Here is a 22,737-nt window from a genome sequence, read left to right as displayed (position 1 = left end):
CTTCACCAGAAATGGGTTTATGCTGCCAACTTCTATTCCAAAATCAACATGCTCTGATGTAAGCTTTTGGTCTGAAGCTGCTACATATTTTTAACTATTACTAAAATCTAATTTTTGTTTCCTAAATGTATCCAAACATTTAGATCCTTGGACAGTATGAACCTTTGAATTTTTTGAGATTTGCCCAAGTTTTCTATTTTATTTTGTCCAGTTAAGCAGAAGCATGAGATTATTTTCATAAGGAGGCAATTGTCTAACCATTACAGTTGGAAAACATATTTATACTTCTACATAAAATAGCAGAGCCCTTTTAGATTAACAACAAAAATAACAGAAAATACCAAGGTCTCACAGGCCTTTCAGCGTTAAAGCCAAACAGGAGGGAAAAAAGCTGCATTTAAGTTGAAATGTTGTGCTGATAAGTTCTAGAAAATAGATGTATTTCAATATTTCAAAACTACAGACTACTGTACCGAGAAGGGAAACACTGCCTTGCTGTTAGAACCCACTCTTCCTTTATCAAAGTACCTCCACAGATATGCTTATTCCTGGAGAAAAAAAAAAAAAAAAAGCGGGGGGGGGGGGGGTGGGGGAGAAAGACAAAAAATGTGAAAAAAGAGGTAATAGTATGACTTTCTACATATTCCAAACATTTAAAGAATATTTTTGTTGACCATGTATTTTTGCTGGTGAAAGGTGGATGACTGACAATCTGCAAAACATGTCTCTATCCCTTTGCCCTACAGTTTCAACACTTAAAGTAACATGAACTTGCAGAGATTTACTCCAATGTGTAAAAACCAAGAGGAAAGAGAAACTCAGTTACTCTGTTCATTTAGTGGTTTCAAAGCTGAATTTGTAATGAGACCTAATTTAAAAAAAAAAATAATAAAAAAAAAAAGATAAGCTAATTCTTTGTAATAGGAACTGGACTGAAACACTCAAGCAAGTCCCCAAACTGCCACCAGATGTAAACAACATTTGGTCATTATTTATGTAGGTATTATTCAAAGCATTGACCTCAAGGTGGAGAGTTCCTATTTGATTACAAGCCCTGTGAGAGTTCTGTCCCCATGTATTTCAGTTGGAAACAATCTGCAATGTGTGACATCCTACATATGATTATAGAAAACCTACAGCATAATATATCAAGTAAAATTAAAGCAATTAAGCATGACAGTTCTTTCAAAAATAAAGATGACTGTGGAATGCAGATTAATTAGTTTCCTTCTTTCTGCCTCCAAAATCACATTTATTTTCTGCAGCTCTTTGGAAAGTGAATCAGAATTGTCAGCAATTTGGGAAAAGCTTAAAAATCTCAGAATTTATAAATTCAAATCACAGAAATGCTCGAAGCTTTGCAAAGAACTGCTGGAAGGAGCCCAGACTCTATATGGAGTTCAGAGACAGCAGAATAACACAGATGCTTGCCTCCGTCAGTTTTTTTTTAATTGTATTTTGGTTGGGGAACAAAATATCTGATCCAAAAGGCTGGATTCTTTTTAAAATATAGAGTCTGCCCAGTTTTATGGAAAAAAAAAAATGTCACAATCAGGAGTATAAATGCATTTTTCCATGTTATGTTTGCATCACTAATTATCAAAATGAATTTATAAGATTGTATCCTCTGCTTTAGAAGATTGAATACTACACGTGGGAAGGTTAAACTTACTATTTAATGTGGGACAAATTCAGACCTGATTCTATGAAATAAAGGAAATTAATCCAAATAATACACTTAAACTCACCTGATATTGGGATCTGGATCAAATATATAAGAAATTGTGTCATTGATTAATTAAATATTTAGAGGTGGGCCTTGGTTACTAAATATGAATATAGGTTTCTAGGTTTCACTAAGCCTTTACTATTCAGACATGGTAATTCCATTTTGAGGTGTGCAGTAGATTTTTTGCGAAAGTCCTGAAGACATTAAGATTTGGTTTCAGACAACAATCTATTTGCTTCCTTGGTAACAATACAAAATAAAACTACATTTTTATGCCCACATGTAATACTTAAAAATATATATTTTGCTGCTGGAATATTCCAGGAATCCATTTTTTTCAGAGAAGAATCTGCAATCATTTAAGCACACACTTACTTCATGGAATTTTGTTGCATAGCACAAAATCCAGGTTCAACTGCCTTAACATCAGTCATTTAATTTCTAGGCACCCGGATATAATTCACCTTACCTGTCTAAAGGTTCCTCAAACACCAAGGTTGCTTTAAAAGTGAGTGCAAAGATAAACTTTTCCAGCGAGCGATTCAGCCCACCTGTTTGGTTATTTAGTCTAGGAATGGAGTGATGGTCCTTTAGAAATGTCTTTCTGGATCATCCATTACACTTCCAGAAAGGTCTAGTTCTGATTTGATCTCATAAGATTGCAAAGATCATCAAGAATGGGAAGGACCCCAGAATTTCTTTAGCAGTGAAGCATTGTAGAAAACAAAACGTTTATCTTTATTCCAATTTTTCATTTAAGACCTATGTTACATAATGGTTTTAAAAGAGATGATGAATCATAAGGTAATAGAATTGAGCTGTACCTTAGTTTGCACCACCAGACAAAAAAGACTTGTGTTGGGGTTTTTTTTGCTTTTTTCTTTTCATTATAGAAGACACAGGGCAGATGCATGAGATGATATATTAATGATTCACACTTCCAGCTGATGCGTTATGAACCAGATTAATGAACATAAGAAACAGTAATTTGTGTTCTGGCTTTTACACAGTAGCAACTTAAGATGTGCCATAATGTAATACATATTTCCAGATGTACATGTTAGGGTCTTGTTTTCGAGAATGAAAAGGATTTCCTTATAGCTCCTACTTTTAATTGCATGCAACGGTATGAACAGAAAGCTAAATTTGACATGGGTATAAATCCTGAATCCAACACTTCTCAACTAAAAGCACTGTTGTTGAAGTGAAAATATTTATATGAAACTCAATTTTTTTGTAACAGTTTCTAAAATAAACAGTTTAGTGCTGGATGCTAAGCCAATGTTATGAAAAGGTTTGCAGCAGCTAATCAAAAGAGCAGAACACTATGAATGCTTCACAAGCTCATGTGTGTAAGTTAGTGATAATGAACATGCAAATATTTCACTGACAGAGTGTATACTATAAAATCACCTGATGATCCAGGAATGCTGGTTTTCCACTTTTACAGAATTTAACTGCACTCTAGAAGCGTTCTTATTATGGCCAGTTCTACAGTTCCAAAACCAATATCTTAGTACATGTATTGTCTTTCTAATCAAAGTTATAGTTACCTGTATGTCAAGCTAACCACCCAGCCTTCATTAGTCTGTGTCGGGATTCCATTTACAACTCTCAAATGTTTTGTTGAGGCACAAGGAATGACAGTATCTGAAAGCAGGTCCAGAGATCACATTTTACTAAAAACAGCGGTAGGAAACCTGTACAGTTGCACATAAGGACCACAAGAAGGTCAATATTTATTATGGATTAACTTTCCTGCGACAATGAAATATGTTTCTAGAGCATCAAAACTACTTCAGTGAAGCTGGGTCAGTCTATAAAATATTCATTGGCAATATAAAATACATATATTTAAATGGGGTTTTTTGCGATTTACATAGTAATAAAGAAAACATTGTAAATCATTACCATATCTTGCCACTGGCAAGACAGGATAGTGAGAATACATAAAGGAGTACAATACGTTTTCTGCTTGTAAAAGCTATTTTTCCTAATCCGTACTTTTTTTAAAACTTTAACTGATCTTTCTTTTGTTTCCCCATGGGAAAGAAATGGCTAGTCTTAGAGGATACAATACATGCACTGCACAGTACATCTGCAGACTTACTTACCATCCAAGGTGGTTGTAGTAGGAGTTGTATCCCCTTCACCTAGGCAGACACATAAGATAGCCATAATACAAAATTAAGACACATCTAACAATTGAAAAGGGTAAAAATAAACAGCAAATTACATATTGTAAATTTTAATAGTTCACAAAGTTTTAAATTCCAGTGATTCCTTTAATACTCTGCAAAAGCACGATATAGTAAGCATTAACAGAAAGGGAGAATTTCATCCCAATAGAGTAAATAAAAATTAAATATTTTACAACAGGAGTTTAGAGCACTTTCCTTCTTGGATGAATCCTGAATACATCAGACTATCTATTATGCTCAACTTATATATTTAATAAGTACTAACAAATGGTGAAAAATGAAGTTGTGACTTTTCTATAAGCTTTCAGGAAGTACTGCATTCATGTAACCAAATATAAGTCAGATTTAATGAAAAACCTTAATTTCCTTGAAAGCCTTTGAAACTTCAAAACTCCTTTTACCTTGCTATCAGCAAAAGCTTATCCTTATCAGAACATGTTCCCCAAAATCTGGTTTGGTTCTTCCATTCAGTCCAAGCCAAAATACTGTTACAATGAGGTTGCTTAAACCTGGTTCAAAGTTTTTGCCTTCAGCGAAGTCTGCAGTGACCCAATACAAGCTAGAGGTACAGCTGTAGCTACTGAAAATTTGCATAGGCAAAATTTAAACAGTCTCATCCAACTAGGTTTCCTCCATCAAGCAAATCTCTCTCTCCCTCTCTAAAAGTATACATTTATATACATAGTTAAATTCCTATGTGTATGTATACACATATGCGTATGATTATGCATATGTATATGTGTATCTACATATGTATACAGAGAGAGCAAGAGATAATGCCATTTGAAGAAACCAGCTAAAGACACCAAGTGAGTACATTTGTGAACTACCAGCATTTCACCTGTACTGGTTAAGCTGGTTATCAGTACCAAAGAGAGCTGCTAGTAGTAACTCATAGTGATATGAGTTACAATTGTAAAACAGACAAATTCCAGCACTGGAGGTAGATTCCAGAAACCATAATACTCATCATTGCCATATAACCTACAAATGTTTGCTGTGAATATTTCCTTAGGAATTCATAGATGTGGATAATGAACTCTGAGTGAATAAGATTTCTATTTCTTCAGCTGTTGTTCTTCATCTACATTGACACAAATAACCTTTTGCAGTTTACTCTTCACAGAGATGCCAAAATACCACCTGAGACTTCAAATATCACCTCTTAGAGATGCTACAGTTCTGACTATGAGGAAACACAGCAGATTGCTGCTAGGAATAAATGTAACATTATCCTTAACCTCTAGAGATCACAGATATGCATCCAAAAGCTTGATTTACCATTTAATTGTTCTCTCAGGATATACAGCACAGCGATTTAGAAATAAGAATTGAAGAGAAAAAAAATGAACATAAATGGGAATTGCACATTTTTCAGCATAAACCTATCCTTTTGCAGTGAACATCAGCTTATTACTGAATTCCCTAGGATCTTTAATTCTGTTTATTTAAGCTATTTAGATTTTAACATGCAACTTTAGAGGCGTGATGTTCCTAGTTCTTGCCAGGAATTAAATCATCCCGTAAACATCCAAAAGCAGAACCTAATCTATATAGCACATACGCACTTCAGCGTATATATAGTGAGTTATCCCAACTTTACAAACAAATGCAGATCGCATAAAGAGTCTGTGAAGCTTGTAGCACAGAAGATAACTGTCTCTGGGTTTCTTGAGGCCACAGCCAGCATTCTCACCACTAGACAATTCTTTGTCTCCATCCAGCACTCATTCAATAGCTAGATCTGTTGGAAAATGTTTAACCATCTGTAATAGCCTTTTTATGCTCCTGCTGCATAAATAAGCCTTGAAATCTCGAAGCTGGTCAAGGAAAATGACCTCTTGTTCACATATTGCACAAGCAGCTTCTGTGTGTTCCTTCTCAGTCATTCACAATTGATTCTCAATAGAATCACACATTATCTGCTGTCACAAGTGACGCTACAAAGGTATGCCTACGCATGTGACACCACAGCTTCACTGGGACTGCACAGTTGACAATGCCTGAGGCATACCAAGTACTCACATCGAGAAATAGGGCAGTAATCCCAGGGAATGAGAGGATCATCTGTGTAACACCAGGGACCATGAAAATCATCATCTGGATTGCGGCAATAGTTTTTCTTCAGTTTACTAACATCTGGTTCTCTGAATATTTGTATATGCCTACAGGGAAAAAAAATTCAAAGTGCTGAAAAGCTTTATACTATAGCCCAAATTTTCAAAGGTTAAATGTTGCTTTGCTCCACATTGTAATACTAGTTGATTGAGAAGCCTACAGGTCAGGGTTTAGGGCTGGTTAAAATCAAAGGGAAGATGAGACTCAAGTATTTGCTGGATCTGGGTCCAAGTTTCCTCTGGTTGATATTGTAAACTCTGTGGCCACTGGACAACTGGGAGGTTTATTGATCTCCCATTAAAGCTAAAATCGCTGGACACCCTCAGGAGAGCTCATTACGCTGATTAGAAGAGTGTATGTGTTGCCCTTAGCAAATCTGCAGGCCTCTCTGATACCACAGGTACCTACTCCCTCCAGATTTACAGCTAGCACAAGGGAGCACTGAGTCTGCAAAGAAAGGAGAATCTTAGGCAAAGTAAAGACAAACAGAAGAAAGTTAGCAAGACTGAGCAGCAGGCAAGGAGAAGCATGAATGGCTCAGACAAACTGCACCAATAGGTCCCCTAACTTGCAAACCTACATGAGACACTTTTAAAGGTGAAATTTGGGGGTGAAAATCTGAAGCAGAGAAAGCTATTTATTTCTGGCTTGTCAGACAGAAGCATATAGGCTTCCTAAGTTACAGCTGCACTGCTCTTTTAGTTCATAACCATCCATGCATGCTGCCTCTAGCACACCCATAACTAGAGTAACTGCTGCAGTGAGACAGGTAACTCCCCAAAGATGTTCCCAGGTGGAAAGTTTGTGGGAGTAAGAGAAGAAAGGCTGATCTGTGCTGAAAGAAGAAAGGCTGATCTGTACGACTGCAATTGCAAAGCATCCAGTCTCATTCACAGCTAACTGAAGACTTCTTAGAGCCCTCAGAAGTCATGATCTTAAACCTCTTACTCCCTTACACGGACAGCATGCTGGAATTTGTATTCTGCCTCTGCCCGTGGGACAGCCAAATTCCAGAGTGCAATATGTTGGGCACTATGACTGTGACGATCATGAGCACTAACTCAACAAGTACAAAGGTAATACCGAAATAATCACATGTACTTCAGAAACTAAAGGAAAATGAAGGGAAAACTGTTTCCATCTGAGCCACTAATGTGTGTAATATCTCAGATACAGAAAATTTTTGATGAATCTCTGCCTTTGTGCGTTACCTGGAAGCCCTTGTTCTTGTCACTTGTTGAGACTTACTGATCTAGTATTCTGAACCAGCAGACAGCACACAATTGAAAAAGTCTTGGAAACTCACAACTTCTTTTGTACTTGCTGCTGATTCATTTTTACATTAACAAATACAGTAACTTGCTATTTCCACTACTTGAATATGATAAACAACAGAAATTGCAAGTTCCTTTCATGTCGTTTGATGTCAGTATGAGTAGATCATAGTCTCAACATTCAATTTCATGCTGCAAGGGAACTTAGGTAGTTTAAAGTCCAACCTCCTGTTTCAGGCAGCATGAGCTATGAGATCAGATCGATGAGATAACCGTTTCCTACTTCATTCCTGCTATTCTCTCATAGAACAAAACTTTCAAGGACAAAGATGGGATAAACCAGGCCAGTAAACTAAACGCTAAGAAATATCCCAAAGTCTGCAATTAGTGGTTAGCCTGAACAAAGACCTGTTGTGTAATGTATTTAAAGGGGGGAAAAAAAAACAACCCAAAAACCAAAACTGAAAGCTCCAGGGCATAGGGGGCTATTTTAGAATCACTGCAGAAGAAAAAGAGATGCCATCTGGAGGCAGTATTTATTCAGGACTCACTGAACCATCTCTTTCTGTTTCATATGTACACACCTACGTAAGTCTTCAATATTCTTGTCCCATGTGGAGCAAGTTAGCCCAAATCTTGTCTTGGATAGATTCCCCATGTAATTCTTTCCATTGCCACGATAACAATCTGAATAAAGGATGTTGAGACAAAAAGAAGTGGAAGGTGATTGTGCAAAAAGAAAATTCTTCATTTCCATCAGTAATTCAAATAATTAAGGACAAATGTTATATTTAGCAAACACTATACAGTATAAATCAGTCAACTGTATAAATCAAATCAGAAAGAAAATGGGAGAAAGTTTTCACAGTTAGATACATAATGTCCTGCTTGAGGCCCTCATTCCCAAAACAGTAGCATTTTAAACTTTGTCTTACTTAGATAAACTGGGAAAATTTCTTTCATAAATAGTTTATGGTTAATTTAAAAGGGTCACACAGAATATTCTAAAAGTTGTCAGGAACTGCTGTATACAAAACAAAGCAAAAATGCCCCGCCATTCCTCCATCCTAAAAAAACAGGCACTCAGCCTAATTGAAAAAACCTTGCCTTTGTGTAGATTCTGGATACTGGCAGGAGTATATAATTCTAGACTTAAATTCTACTTTGGCAAAACAAAAAAATCAACATGATTTTAATTTTAATGTAATTCAGAAACTTGCCTGTTCACTCCAGCAGAAGTCATGTTTAATTCATAAGCTTTTATCACAAGCTTTTTTGAGACTTTTCAAGAGGATTATTTAAAATGATCACTACTATAAAGACTTCAGTATAAAGTATTTCATTTCATATTCATCGGTATTTTTACTTTTGAATAATTGATACTTTGCAAAAAACACAAAATGAAAGACAAAGTTTAATCCTTTCTGTGACATAACTTTTGCAACTGCAACTCTTTCAAATTTTACGGCAAAAAATGGCTAGAATTTAAACATGGAGATCTTAATGCAGGCTGATGTAGGGTCATAGGGCTGATGTCTTAGCTCAGTTTATGCTATGATTGACATCAGTTCTTAGGATGCAATAGTACTCCTTAGAGTATTACCAAGACCTCACGGGAAAAACATTTGCTTGAAGACTTGGAGTGGACTTTACAGACAGAGATAACAGCTTGAATCTAAGAGATTATATGGGAAGTCCCATGTGTTTTTTTCAGCTCAACATCTTTTAGCCAAGGAGGTATATGGAAAAAAATACATTTAAAAAATTGCTTTTGGTGGCCTCATATGCAATTATAAATAGACTGTAAACCAAGGAAATTGTGTCAGTTCTGGGAAAAGGGCTTTCAAACTAAGGAAGGTCAGACAGTGGAGCAGATCTCCAGTTAATGTAAAATGGATTTCCAGTTAATATAAAATGGCACACTGATTTACCTTGTCTAAAAATCAGATCCAATAACAAATCTTTGCTGCAGCTTTCCCTGTTGGAATCGAAACATGAACTGAGAAATGAATCTCATTTACACCATGATGAATCCCAAATATGCAAATAAAGCTAAAGCAGAACTACACAGGTGTAATACAGATGTACTGAGACCAACTTCTCTAGTTTTCAAGCCTGCCTATCTGCCATTAGGAACAGTACAGCATTCACTTAAAATCATGTTATCAACCTTCCCTCTGTTACCTTGTTCATTTGATACATCACACTTAGGAATCTGGGAGCAATAACCAATACGGATGTTTGGGTCAGTGGTAAAACACCATGGTGATTCAGATCCATCTGGATTTCGGCAGTAGTTCTCCCTCAAATCCCTATAAAAATAAATATGTTAGCTCACAACAGGGATAACCTAAACCCACTGATGCATTTTATTGTTTTTCATCATGAATTAACAATGATATAGACTCCTTTCGGTCTGTGTATTACTGGTCAGTGTCAAGTGCAAGGAGATGAGGAACCAGTAAGAACACAGTGTCAAGAAAAAAGTAAATGTAATAAGAATATTATTATAGGAATTAATTTTCAGTGGACCTATGTTTTGACTGGATATAAGATTTCATTTGAAGATTAAAAATATTTTCAATATAGCTTATTTTTATTCAAGATTCTCCGTCAAAATTTGCATGCAAGCTGACATTGGATACACCTGCAATCCATTACAAGTGCTTTTAAATACAAACATTAACAAAGTGCTTAAAATTCCCTGTACTTTGAATGGTTCTGCTGAGTTTAGAAAAACAGAGTCCTGTAGACTGTCAGCAATTCATTTAAGAAACTGAATCTTGGAACATAAAACACAGTCTGTAGAAATTCTATACAGCTGTTACCTTTAAAGTAAAAGTGAGTCACAAGGGAACATCTTTAAATGTCTCCTGCAGCTCGCATGAAATAGTCAAACCACTTAAATGTAAGTTTTATTTTCCCATCTCCTGACAGTTGTTGCCAGGTTCTGTACATCTCCATATTTCACTCTATTTTTGCATCTGCAGCACTTAACGATAACAGACTATGGAAAAAATGGGCCTAATACCATAATTCTTACTCATTTGAGTTTTGAACAGTCATACCAGTGATTCTGTTGATTTTACTCATGTAGCATTGGCTGAGTAAACAGAACTAATATTTTTAGCCTCTCTACACTGGTAGGAACATGGTTAAAACGGCACTAGGGCCTAATACTGCAGCAGTGTTACCCAGGTACAGCACAATTTTGTTTAAGTGGTATTTTGTCTGAGAAAAACCTGTGGGATCAGGCTTACGCACTAACTTCTATGTAAATTCAAGGTGGTTCTGAGATTGACAGAGGAGGCTCAGGATCAGTCCTATTTTCCATTACAATGATGATTGTTACATTTTCAGTAGAAGTGTAAAAATGCACAGTGTTTGATTGATAAACTGAACAATAACAGTGAAAGAATTAAGACAACAAACCTGTTTTGCTCAAACAAGCTATTGTTGGGGTGATAATCTGGACTCAGACTGGAATCTTTTCTTTCCTTTGAAGGTTTGGTACCATTAAAAAAAAAGCCCAAACTGATATTTAGCTATTGATAAAGACATTTAGTACAAGCCAGGCATTGTGTCCATGCTGGTCAGCTAGGTTTCCTCTATGCTCAGTCAAAAAAAGGCTGAAAGAGCATGACTAAGGTAACTGTATAAAGAAATAGATTATTCACTTCCTGGGAGTTTATGTACTGTACAGAAAGATTAGATGATCAGTGGTCCTTCGGGTAAAAACAGTTGTATTTGTGTATGTACCTTTAGTAATGAGACAGAAAAAGGATTGGAAAGATAGATAGAAAATGTCAAGTGTTGCCAAGGAGATTAAACTTAGGTATCATTTAGGACATGTTAAGTTAAAGTCAGTAATGAAAGTGAGAACAAGTACTTACCTCCACAAAAGAAAAACAATAGTATGTACTAGCACTGCTGGGCTTCAGGTCCCAGTCTGGAAAGCATCCATACACTTCACAATCAATTAAACTATAGTGAATATATGCTTGAAGAGAAAGTTCATAAAAAAACCTCTTCAGTTTCACACAAGTTCATCTAGAACTAATATTTTGATATCTGAAGATCTGATTTTCCCATGTTCAAATGGTTTTCAGCATCAGCAAGCAGAGTGAAAGCATCAGATCGCAGAGAAAGGACAAGGATCCTATAGTCTACTATGGGGGCATGAATTTTTAAACCTTTGAAAACTAAGCTCTATTCCCACTGCAGTAATACCCACACATCTCTACTCACTTGCACTTGAAGTTCTCAGGAGTTATGTTGTGCTGGTGAGGAAACTGGGAGTCCCACCTCTGGCACTGGATCCCGCTCCATATGGTGTTGACTGTGCCACGGTAACCCTCACCCTGCCCCTGTATGCATGTTGACGTCTCAGCTGCCACCTCCGTGCTGTTCACGACTCTTTCATCTGCAGGCCCAGAGAAGAAGGGCTGTTTCATATGCTTAAGACTGAGCCTGTTTTAGGATGTCATGTTTGAACTCTACATTGCAGTTAAAATCTTGGTATCTGGAGCTCTTTGGTGAAATTGACAATCTCACGTCTTTTACAAAATAATTTTTTCCTCTTCACACTTAACAACATTCATGAAATCAAAATAGGTGTTAGACCTTATTCTAGTTTATCCACTTGCAGGCAAAGAATCTGCAACATTTAAGAGCTTTTGGTTAATGAGACATCTTTCCTATGCTTTACCTTTGAAGTTCAGGAGATATTCTTGGTTCTTTTTTTCATTCATTTAGCTTTATAAAAACTGAGTGACCACCCATGTGCACGCTATTAAACATGTTAATACATGTTTACAGGATTAAAACCCAATTGGTTTTCTCCAAAGAACTCCCAGAATATCAAGTCACAGGGAAAAAGAAGCACAGGAAAAAAAAAAAAAAAGAGAAATCCTATTATAAAGGATAAATCCTATTATAGAAGTGCTGAATCCTCCTTGAACTTTCTCTTTTTATGCCTCATAGTTAGAGAAAAAAAAATAAATTAAAAAAGCCCAGCTTTTGGAAATCAAAGATCAGTATTCTCTACAGACAGACAAATGTTTTAGACTAACAGATTCATCGGACTCAAGATCTTTTACAGATGTTGATACACTCTGCATTCATCCTGGTGTGGGCTGTCTTGAACCAAATTCAGAAAAATAGTGGTTTTTGAAATGACTCATTCACATAACTTGAAAGTCTCTTTTTATTTCTTATGCAATTTTTGTAATTGCAGATTAATAGCACAGATATTGCATCAGATATATACAAAGAGTACAAAACTAAATACACTACAACAACAGCAACACTTTACAATGTCCCAAAAAGCTCATAACACAATGTTTTTGCAATTACTCATCTGTTGGTAATTGCTATTGTTCACAACACTAATTTTATTAATTACCTTAAAAGTGTTAGTTGCCAGCAATAAGTATGTTAATAAAGTTTTAAAGTTAGTTTTCTTTGAATGCTCCAGTGATTAGAACAATATTTGTGTGTTACTCATGATATAGTTCATTCCTGGTAACTTGAGCCAGTTCCATGAACTTGCAGAGAATATGGATCTTTAGGAAACCAAATGTCATAACAGATGGGTTTGGCTGATTTGCTGTCTAATCTTCTACATTAAAGATCACTTCCCTGTCAGATGATAACATCAAGTTGTGCAGTTGAATAATACATTTCTCCATGCTGGAAAAAATTTCTCTTCATCTGGTTGATGTTTTTATACCAGTGTTTCATGGTCAAATTAATTTCCTGTCCTTTCACGAGGCATTTTGTCTGCAAAGGTTGTCCTGTTTCAGTAGGATTGTGAGTTCCAGGCTTGTTGCAAAGCCAAAAGGACATGACACTGCAAGTATCACAAGCAGGCTTCCACAGGCTGACAAATGCACCCTTTCCAGTGGATTTACCAAACGCACTTGCAGCTAGTAATTGTATTTTTAATTGTTATTACTTGCTTTTAAAATAATTGGACAAAAAAAAAGACAAATTCATACATCTAATACATCTAATACATGGCTGTATATTTCAGTTTTCCATCATAACTAATATACGAAAACAAATTGGAATTATATTCTAAAATAGCTCCTAAGCTGATTAGACTAAATATTGCTGTGCCACATTCAAATACATACTAGTCTTTCAAAACAATATTTGCAATGCTTTAATTAAAAAAGAAAGAGATGTGGGGTATAATTTGGAAAAAAATAGTTAACTACCATGATAAATTTCAGTACACATATGGCATCCTGGCTGTATAATATTTCTCAAATAAATTAATAAATTACTAATATACAACTCTAACAAAAAGTTTTCTTTATTAATAGTAATAAAGCATGAAAGTTCAATCTAATCTATGTTATTAGAAAGACTTTATTTATACACAAGAAGTTACTATTTCAACTGTAATGAACTGTATAGCACATCTACTCTGTACTCAGTCATACTAGAGAAAAAGTAATTATGTTGGCATTTATGTATCATTGTATGGGTTTGTTTTTGTGTTTTTTTTTTTAAACTACATGCCTGAATTTAATAACTAAAGTATCAATCATTTTAAGCAAGGTCATAGAGTCATTTTGTAGAGCATTCCTTCTTATACATCTACAGATACAGAGCTTTGTGATGTGTCTGGACAGAGATCTCTATCTGTAGATTAGATTTTACAACGATTTGTCTGTGTCAAAACACTCTTTTTAAAGAAAGCGGACAAACTTAATTTTCACATTGTCGTGAATGTCTGTGCAGCAAAGCCACTACTGTAAAGATCTATGTTATAATGGCTGAGAGATTATTTCAAAATCTGCAACATGTGATAGATTATCTGCTACTATTACTTTGTGGCAGCTCTCAATAAGAATTCTAGTGATGAAAAAGATCACTACAATGTTTTTATTTAATAAAGCAATTCTATCCTTCCAAAAGGTCCACAGAACCCTCTCCAAACTCTTCTTGCAATACCACCTGCATTTCCTGCAAATGTCTAATTTTCAAACATGAAAAATGAGACTTCAAAATATTTCTGAAACTTCATTCTGAAATTCTGAGGGCTTGTGCCCTAAGAAACAACCTGTCCAATTCTGGCTCTTGAAGCTCACAGAAAGGTAAAAATTTATCAAAAAAGGCTTAAGAAATCCTTCATTCAGCTGGTGGTTTGCTCAAACAGGCATGGTGGGAACAGTCTCCGTGCTCATGTTAACGAAAGGTGGGCTGGATGCACACACGGACATTCAAGAGCTTAGAAAGCAGTGCCTGTCTCACCAGGCATTACAGAGGTGCTCTGCAGACTATAAAGCAGTTGCCAAACTTTAAGGAGTGCTCAGGCTGTTCAAGCCTACAACTTTCATCTCCATTCAGTACTGGTCTTGTTCTTGAGACTAATTACTCTTGTCACCCACACATCCAATTATTTAATATTTATTAACTCCGAGCATGAACATCAGTTGTGCAGAGCACTGATGAAAGAGTTCTGAGACCACACTCACCAGTTCTTTAACAAGGTGGAAAAAAGATCAAGCTGAAAATCAGTAAGGCTGGATTCCCATCTTTACCCTAGCAATTCCTTTAAAATATAAATTAAGACCTGCAACTCCAAGGGCTTGTTCCAAAGAGAAGGACATTACAAATTAAATTTTAAGGTGAAAATTCAATAAGTAATCCTCAGGCAGTTCAGCTTTTAGGGTCCTGAACTGAGAGAAAAAGTACTGTTAGAGGAAGGTCACACAAAATGTCATCTTATAAAAGACAAATATTTATAATTTATCAAGTGTCATGTCTTATTCCTGTATGGAACTTCACTATAAATAGAGGAATTTGATAATTGTCTAGCAACATTTTGCTACTTTTGAACTTTGTTGTGATTTGTTTTGCATTCTGGATGACTCAAATTAACCATGTAATTCAGACAGCTACTTGAGGATTTCCTGTTGGTAATATTTCCACCTTCACATGTTCACTCTGAAATTCTCAACCAAAGTACAATAATGCAAAGACTTCCTTTTTTCCACAAAACCCTCCCTATATTTCAAAATACATAAATTTATTTATAAAGGGCCAGCTCATGCATTCATAAATGCTTAAGTAAAGAGATGAAACATTATCCAGAGCTTCATGTGTAAAGCCACAGACAGTCTTCTCAGTTCTGGTTCTCACAATAATGTCAGCATGAGGGAATCAGCAGGGGCCTTGAGTCATTCTACAGCTGAAGTAACCAGTTAGAGTACTATTTCTGTCTTTGATCCCAATGACCAGAAAGAAAATCCTACACAAATTTTAGGTCAGTGGTGAAACTCCTAGTAACTTGAAGGAAGGTAGGGATTTTGCTGGAGTATTCGTGTTCTTTCATAATAATACTATCAAGGTATTTTTGGGAAAAGACATAGTTGGAAAAGAAGCAGAGTCCTAAGTTACTTCATCAGGAAAATTCCTACTTCCGCTCATATTGTTGCTATTTCTTCCCTAACGTGTCAGTCAACAAAAGGAAAATGTGCCCTGATTTGCAAAAAAGATTTTAAAAAGTAGATTTTAAAAGATAAGACATGCCTAACCCAGTGAAGAAAGTGTAAACACCACAAAGTCCTTATTAAACATGACCCATGCATTTCTGCAAATGTCAGTAAAAACCAGGAGTGACATGGGGAGAAACTGCTCATGCTTCCAGGCATCCCTACCTCAAACAATACCATCCACAGTTCTGGGCAGTATGACAGTGGCAGTTCTTTTCTTTCGATGCGTTTCCTGCAAAGTACTATCTCACAGTATGTGAAACACGAAAAAAACCTCCATCACTGATTTATAGGGGATTTGGGGTTTTTTCAGTAAAAACATATAAGAAAGCAAAGAAATAAATTAAACCAAAGCTCAAGAATCACAGTACTGAAAAACTAATTTCCAGCTCATACGTGCGCACCCGTAGTTCATTTGTGCTTGAACACAGAGAGATCTTTCCAGGTTGTTCCAATGTCTACAGCTAGGCTTTAAATCCAAACATTTTTTAGTTTAAATTAATTTAAAAAACCTTAAAATAATCTCGATATCTGCAGGTCCAGAACTCTTAAATTTCGCTTTCAAAGCTATCATACAAATGATGAGAAGGATTTGAGTGGAATCCTTTTTAAGGAAATGTAGATTAAGCCATTGCTTGCAATGAGTGCTGGACATCTGTTATGCCTCCCTGTGGAGCAAGGTGGAAGGTAACACTTTATCAGCCACTAAACATCACTCTCTTTCCACTGGCTCTTTTCTATAAACATCTGTATCTTACACAAATATTGAGCTTAAACTGAGTGTCATTTTTATTTGTTTGCATGCTATGATTCAACAAATAAATTTAATCAGAGGTTCACATTCAAATAGATGGTTGAAATCTCTTCTTCTAAAGAATGACTAAGCTAACATCAGTGATTCTTTGCCTTCCCAAGTTGTAGGCACACTGCAGTGGTTCATTTTATAACTAGATTCTCAATTTTGCATTTCATTACTTGCTTTTCCCCATCAAACCCAGACCTTTGTTGAATTCTCTCAGGGCTTTTCGGGCTCCAGTCACCCATATCTATTGTCTATGAGTACTGATAACAGAGGTTAAATCAATGGTAAAATCAGATGGGTGGGTTGGAAATCAAGTAGGCAGCAAACAAACACTGTCGTTCCCATAATAATTCCATATATCTATGCAGCTCTCAAATAACTGACATATGTAGCTTTATTTTTGGGCCTTTGCCCCTCTCATAGCTCTACAGATCATCCACAGAAGTGCAGATATCCTTTTTCCTCTTTTTTTTTAGCTACCCTCTCTCCCCTCAGTAGTCCATGTTCTCATTCATGCCAAAGTAACAGTCATTTTCTTTTTTCATATTTGCTGTCACTGCTTCCATTTCTTCATTTCATCCTACACTTCTTTATTGCTGTTATAGTTGTCCTTTTATCCTCTCTTCTAACTAAAAAATGTCTCAAGCCAAAAACCACAGACACATATGTGAGCAACTTCAAACCAGTTCTGGGGTCCCTGAAGTCTTAATCCAGATCCAATTTTTGCAGCTTGAGCCATCTCTAATCCCTAATTGCTCCTGTCATCTCTTTCTCACAGCCCTGGCTGTAAACCACGATGTTTTATGCTGCTTTCTGTGCTTGGAAATAAAGTTACAATGCCCTCCTGTCTCTTCAGTCTTAAAAACATATTTATTTTCTGAATGCTTCCTTCCACTGACTTTTTTGCTGAAAATTTTGTATATGAGCTGTTGTCAGCATTTTGGCTATAGAGCATGCTAGCACTCATGACATTTAGCAAAACCCACAAGCAGCATGCTGCCTTGTGGTCACTCCCCCAAAGAGAGGACACCTACGTTTTTGTATATGGTCCAAGGACTTGGATTTGCAAAGTATTTTTACTAATTAGTATTTCTTGTAAAATGTATAAACAGTCCTCATCATAGGAATTAAAAACCTGTGTGAGCATCCAAACCACAAAGCTATAAAGACATATAACTCATGATGTTCTCTTTTTAGTGTACTGAGATTGAACACAGCCACAGCTTCAGAAAATGAAGCTGCCACTGAAACCCAGAACAGCCTAGTGTTTTGGGCTCCCTGCTAGGAGGCGGGAAACAGTTTTTCTATGTCTATATGCCTCCAGAAAGACAGAAAACTGAAAACAGGGCTTCGATATTTTGTGTTGGTATTCTGGTCACCAGGCTAGTGATACAACAATATCATAAGCAATAAATTCCCTCTCTGGGTTATAAAGGAAAGCACTGAGCAGCATTGCATCTTATGTAGAGGGCAATGCCATATGCCTGTGCCAAATAACCTTTGAAAATATTTGTTGGATTAAGGACTTACAAGAGTACTACTTTTGTATTCTTCCTCATACAGATTGCTTCAATAATTTCCAAAGATACATAGTTTTCTGCAGTGAAAATATAGTTTTGCATGTAAAATTTCCACAGATATGCTTTCTAACTGAAGGTGGAATAATTCGTAGTTAATTCAGTCAACTTTTGCCTAGAAATGAGACAAAAGGCTTTCATTACAGCATACCCTTTTGGGTATTTAAATTTCATTTTGATGGTTACCTTTTATTGAGGACTCTAATTGTCACTTGAGTAGACAAAGGTGACATAAGAGCAGTTTGCAGGAGATCTCCCACCCAGCTTTTATAAAGCTTAGGCCAGACTGTGGATACTGAAATTTGCATAGGCTGTAAGCTTACGTGACCAACAAAGCCAGATGTGAATCCTCAGAACACTGACACATCAGCTCAGGAAATGCCAAAGGATAAAGGTTTATAAAAGTTGCATTTGTGAAACATTCAGCTGTAACTTACGAATTTCATTGGGGGTTTTTTTGGTAATAAAAACACTACTACCAAGGGAAAATAATGGATCTAGTATGCTACATATGATTCATTTATTATCTAATAAATAAATAAATGTTTGAAGCACAGTAAAAAAACCACAAAAAAACACCAACAAAACAACAAGCCCTCACAATTAATAAACTAAAAAATTAGAAGGATGGTTCAGTTACAGAGCTAAGCATGACTGTGTTCACAATGGGGAAAAACCGAACTTTTCACATTATCAAAGATTACCAAGAGCTCTAGATTCAATTACAACAATTAGTACTGTAGTTCACAGGCAAGACTTTCAGCATGGTATAACTTACTGGGTGCCTGACACAAAATAAGCAGTAGTCTTGTTGTTTCTTCTGTCTCTGGAAAACCTGATTACAGACATTGCCTAAAGTAGCAAATTAACCTCACTTACTTACAGCAGAATAATTTTCTTGGTTTTAACTACCTTATACTGGATTTACAATGGCATATGATAGGAGAGAATAAATTCAATTACTCCACATCAGGAAATACATTAAGAATATTCTTATTAAACCTTCGGATTTCAAACAATTGACTAATTGATAAAAAGTGACTGACACTCCAAGACATTACACTGGCCTAAGCCAAGAACAAGGAAGGGGAGAAAATTCTGAACTATTGGTGGTGGAAGCAGAAAACACTGTGGCATAATTTGGTTTGGCAAGAATTCCAAGTGAAGACAGAGAATCCCATGCTTCCCCCTTTAAGTAGCAACTGCATACACATAAAGGTTCATGCCAGAGCCATTCCCTCTTACTGATCCACACACACCCCCCCCATATTTATATATCTGCTAACGTTGTGGGAAAAATACAGGATTATATTATGGAAACAGACTTTTTGTAAGATTCACTACTGTCTCTATTTTATTTGGATTTTAGATAGCCCAGGAATGGTTTGTCTTGGTTTATATAACAACAACAAAACACAGAGAATCCTGCAAATTAAACTGTCATTAAAAAATCACTCCTTTTATGTTTATTATTATTTTTCCTTTTTTTTTTTTTCTTTTTCCTTTTTTGAATTTTTACATAAATCTAGATCCAGGTGAGCTTCATTGTTCTTTTTTAATAAAATCTATTCTGTTCTTCTATCCTCTTCCCAATAGAGCCAAATGAATTTTACAGTGCCATAAGCCTACTGAAGTGACACTTAGAGCTAGATGAAAAACAGTGTCTGGTTTCGAGGATTATTTTTTTTTTTTTTACACTCAATTCTGGTCAAAATTGAAGCAGGACAACAAAGGAAATCATAGTTTCCAAAACTGCAGATCTAACAGAAACTGGCTTTCTCATGAGCTAACATGACACTGAGATTCACTCAGCAGTTTTAGAAGCTTCCTTTTGCCTGTATTTCACAGAAAATCAAAAAATACTGTTTTCCCTTTTCTGACTGTTTTCCTTGGGGCTCTGCCACAGGACTGGGGCACATGAAGCTGACAGGTTTCTATAGTATGGATTCAGTTAAAGTCATGCCTTGTGTTCAGAAATTGCCTTTATTCCCAAGATGTTATAAACAAATTATTTTGAGTAAAGAGAATAAAAAACCAAAATCTGCCTAAGTAATGCTAGTCTGCTTTTAATATCATGCTTGTGCATTGATTATTTCACATTTCAGTTCACTAAGGGAAGGAAAAAGCTGGACTCCAAATCTAGCAATGAGAAGTATGTGAGGTAAAAGAGGAGATTATCACCTGTAGACCCCATGAGCTGTGAATGAGGCAAGCAATTTCAGAGATGCAAATCTTAGTTTTCTGGTTAAAGCATGTCTCTGCAAAACTTAATTCTACCACCTGCCTCAGCCCCAGCATTACCACAGAAGTCTAGAAAAATTACCTAACGCAAATTTTCATGTGAGTTTCAATAGTTTTACCTTATTTATTGTCTCTGTAGTGCTCATTTAAGACATCTAATCATCAGTACAACAGAGCTGTCAGATCTAGCACCAAAGTTAGGAGGATCTGGTCTTTGAAGATAGAGCATGCTCAGAATGCTCCAAAAATTCTGAACTAAATCATCTCAAAGTGGGCATCCAATATTTATATACCTTAATGTTACTTGGATTCGATTCCCTGTCTATAAAGTGAGGCTAACAAAAGCCACCACCTTATAATTGATAGCAACCTTCCAGTATCTGAAGGGGGCCTACAAGGATGCTGGGGAGGGACTCTTCGTTAGGAACTGTAGTGGTAGGACAAGGGGTAACAGGTTCAAACTTAAACAGGGGAAGTTCAGATTAGATATAAGGAAGAAGTTCTTTACTGTGAGGGTGGTGAGGCACTGGAATGTGTTGTCCAAGGAAGTTGTGAATGTTCCATCCCCGGTGTTCAAGGCCAAGTTGGGCAGAGTCTTGGGCAACATGGTTTAGTATGACATGTCCCTGCCCATGGCAGGGGGGTTGGAACTAGGTAATCTTAAGGTCCTTTCCAACCCTAACTATTCTATGATTCTATGATGAAAGAAATTAATTGCCCGTGGAGCGCTTTGATACTGGGGTGCTGAATATCACAGAGAAACCCATGAGGAAACTAATAATTCTGTCTTCAGCATAAGGCTGAATAGAATGCAGGAACCAAGGCCTAGAAGCACACAATATGCAAGAGGAAACCAAAACAATGGACAGTTGTTGACAGAGAAAGCACTGAGTAGGTAAAGGGTGCATGCACCTGCTCCCAAACTGTAATCCAGATGCTCAGCATGGCCGAACTAATACTGCACATGAGATCTTCATGATGATGTTGCGCCACTGGTTTAGTTCTTGATTTTTCTACATTTTAATGCAAACTCATGTATGTGAGATGTACACATTTGCCAGTGCTAAGTAAGACACAACTCTTATTTCCTGTCCAGATTAAATATAATGTTGTTATAAGAGATCCTCTTTGAAAGCTATGTTTTAAAAGTCAGTGAAGAGCAATAAATGAACTAGTTGTGGTCCTATATTGCTTGAACTATCTGTATCCAGATTTTGGAAAGGAAAAGGAAGTAATAAATTTTGCTTGAACTCACCACAGGTTTTAATTGCGCAGAACTCCCAGGGGGTGTTAGGGTCAAGAGTGTAGCACCATGGTCTCAGCTTGCCATCAGGATTGCGGCAGTAATTATCATCAAAGCCCTTGTCAGGATATCTGCAAACCACAATAAGAAAAGTGTCGGGGAAGTCTTCTTGGCAACGTTGCATTGGCTTGTACGAGGTACTTAAAGTACAGTCTTCAGCAGAGGCAAGCAAGAAACAGTTCCTGTTAACCTGGAGTCTGATCCTGAGGTGGATGCAAATACTCTTTTAACACTATTAGAAAGTTAATAATGCAAAATCTCTTTCCAAATATGCAGCAGAATCAGACCTCCACTGAGGGGATTCCCTGCTGTGCTAATGCACAGGATACCGGATGGGGTAACTGTTAATTGCTAAACTCTTGCTCTTGTGTCCATCAACTGATGACCAGACTCTAAAGCCACTTGGTTTTTTTTTTTAAACAGCCCAATTAAGTGTGGATTATATAAACACTGCCTGGCATGCCGGACTCATTAAGAAAGCAGGTTCTCCAGTGCAACAGCCCTGGGTTCAAACTGGAAGCTATTTTGAACAGCTATGTTATTAATGATAGCTCCATTTTTGTAATAGAGCTCATTCTAGGTCATGCCCTCATTTCGAGCACTGGGGAAAAAAAGGATAAAAACACGGAATTATATTCTGTCACCCTTATCTCATTAAGATTTGAAACTATTGTGCCATTTAATTGTTTCCACGTTTCTACCACCATCATTGAATGATCAGGCAGATATTCAAGATAAAGACATTCTTTGTGTCTGAATGTGCTATATTAACCTCTATAAACTTAAAGAGAAGGAGATAAATGCATACTCTTTTCCTCTAGTGAATACAAATTGTCTTGGTTTTACAGTTTTATTGAAACATGTTTGTAAAAGAAATAAAAAGTAGATTTGCCCCTGAGGAAAAGATGAAAAGTGTGTAAGAGAACAATAAAGTTAACTACCTGGGAACCTGAACCCAGTTACAACTGCAAGCAGATGTGTTTTG

General features: G+C 36.4%; 1 protein-coding gene across 2 annotated transcripts in view; it reads right to left on the bottom strand.

Annotated features, from left to right (window-relative positions):
• HGF (hepatocyte growth factor) overlaps positions 1 to 22,737 on the bottom strand; it is a 59,343-nt gene that overhangs the window by 9,385 nt on the left and 27,221 nt on the right. For both annotated transcript variants that reach the window (XM_030480476.1, XM_030480477.1), the window contains exons 7-14: positions 21,705 to 21,823; positions 11,571 to 11,745; positions 9,507 to 9,634; positions 7,907 to 8,009; positions 5,956 to 6,095; positions 3,844 to 3,882; positions 3,283 to 3,379; positions 474 to 548 (exon numbers count right to left, since the gene is read on the bottom strand). In XM_030480476.1, coding sequence (XP_030336336.1) covers positions 474 to 548; positions 3,283 to 3,379; positions 3,844 to 3,882; positions 5,956 to 6,095; positions 7,907 to 8,009; positions 9,507 to 9,634; positions 11,571 to 11,745; positions 21,705 to 21,823 — 876 coding nt within the window. The remainder of the gene's footprint in view (positions 1 to 473; positions 549 to 3,282; positions 3,380 to 3,843; positions 3,883 to 5,955; positions 6,096 to 7,906; positions 8,010 to 9,506; positions 9,635 to 11,570; positions 11,746 to 21,704; positions 21,824 to 22,737) is intronic.

Source organism: Strigops habroptila, chromosome 3 (assembly GCF_004027225.2).
Source record: "Strigops habroptila isolate Jane chromosome 3, bStrHab1.2.pri, whole genome shotgun sequence".
In the NCBI taxonomy this organism is placed as follows: Eukaryota; Metazoa; Chordata; class Aves; order Psittaciformes; family Psittacidae; genus Strigops; species Strigops habroptila.
The sequence above is the reverse complement of the archived record's forward strand: the minus strand, read 5'-3'. Positions and strand labels throughout refer to the sequence as shown.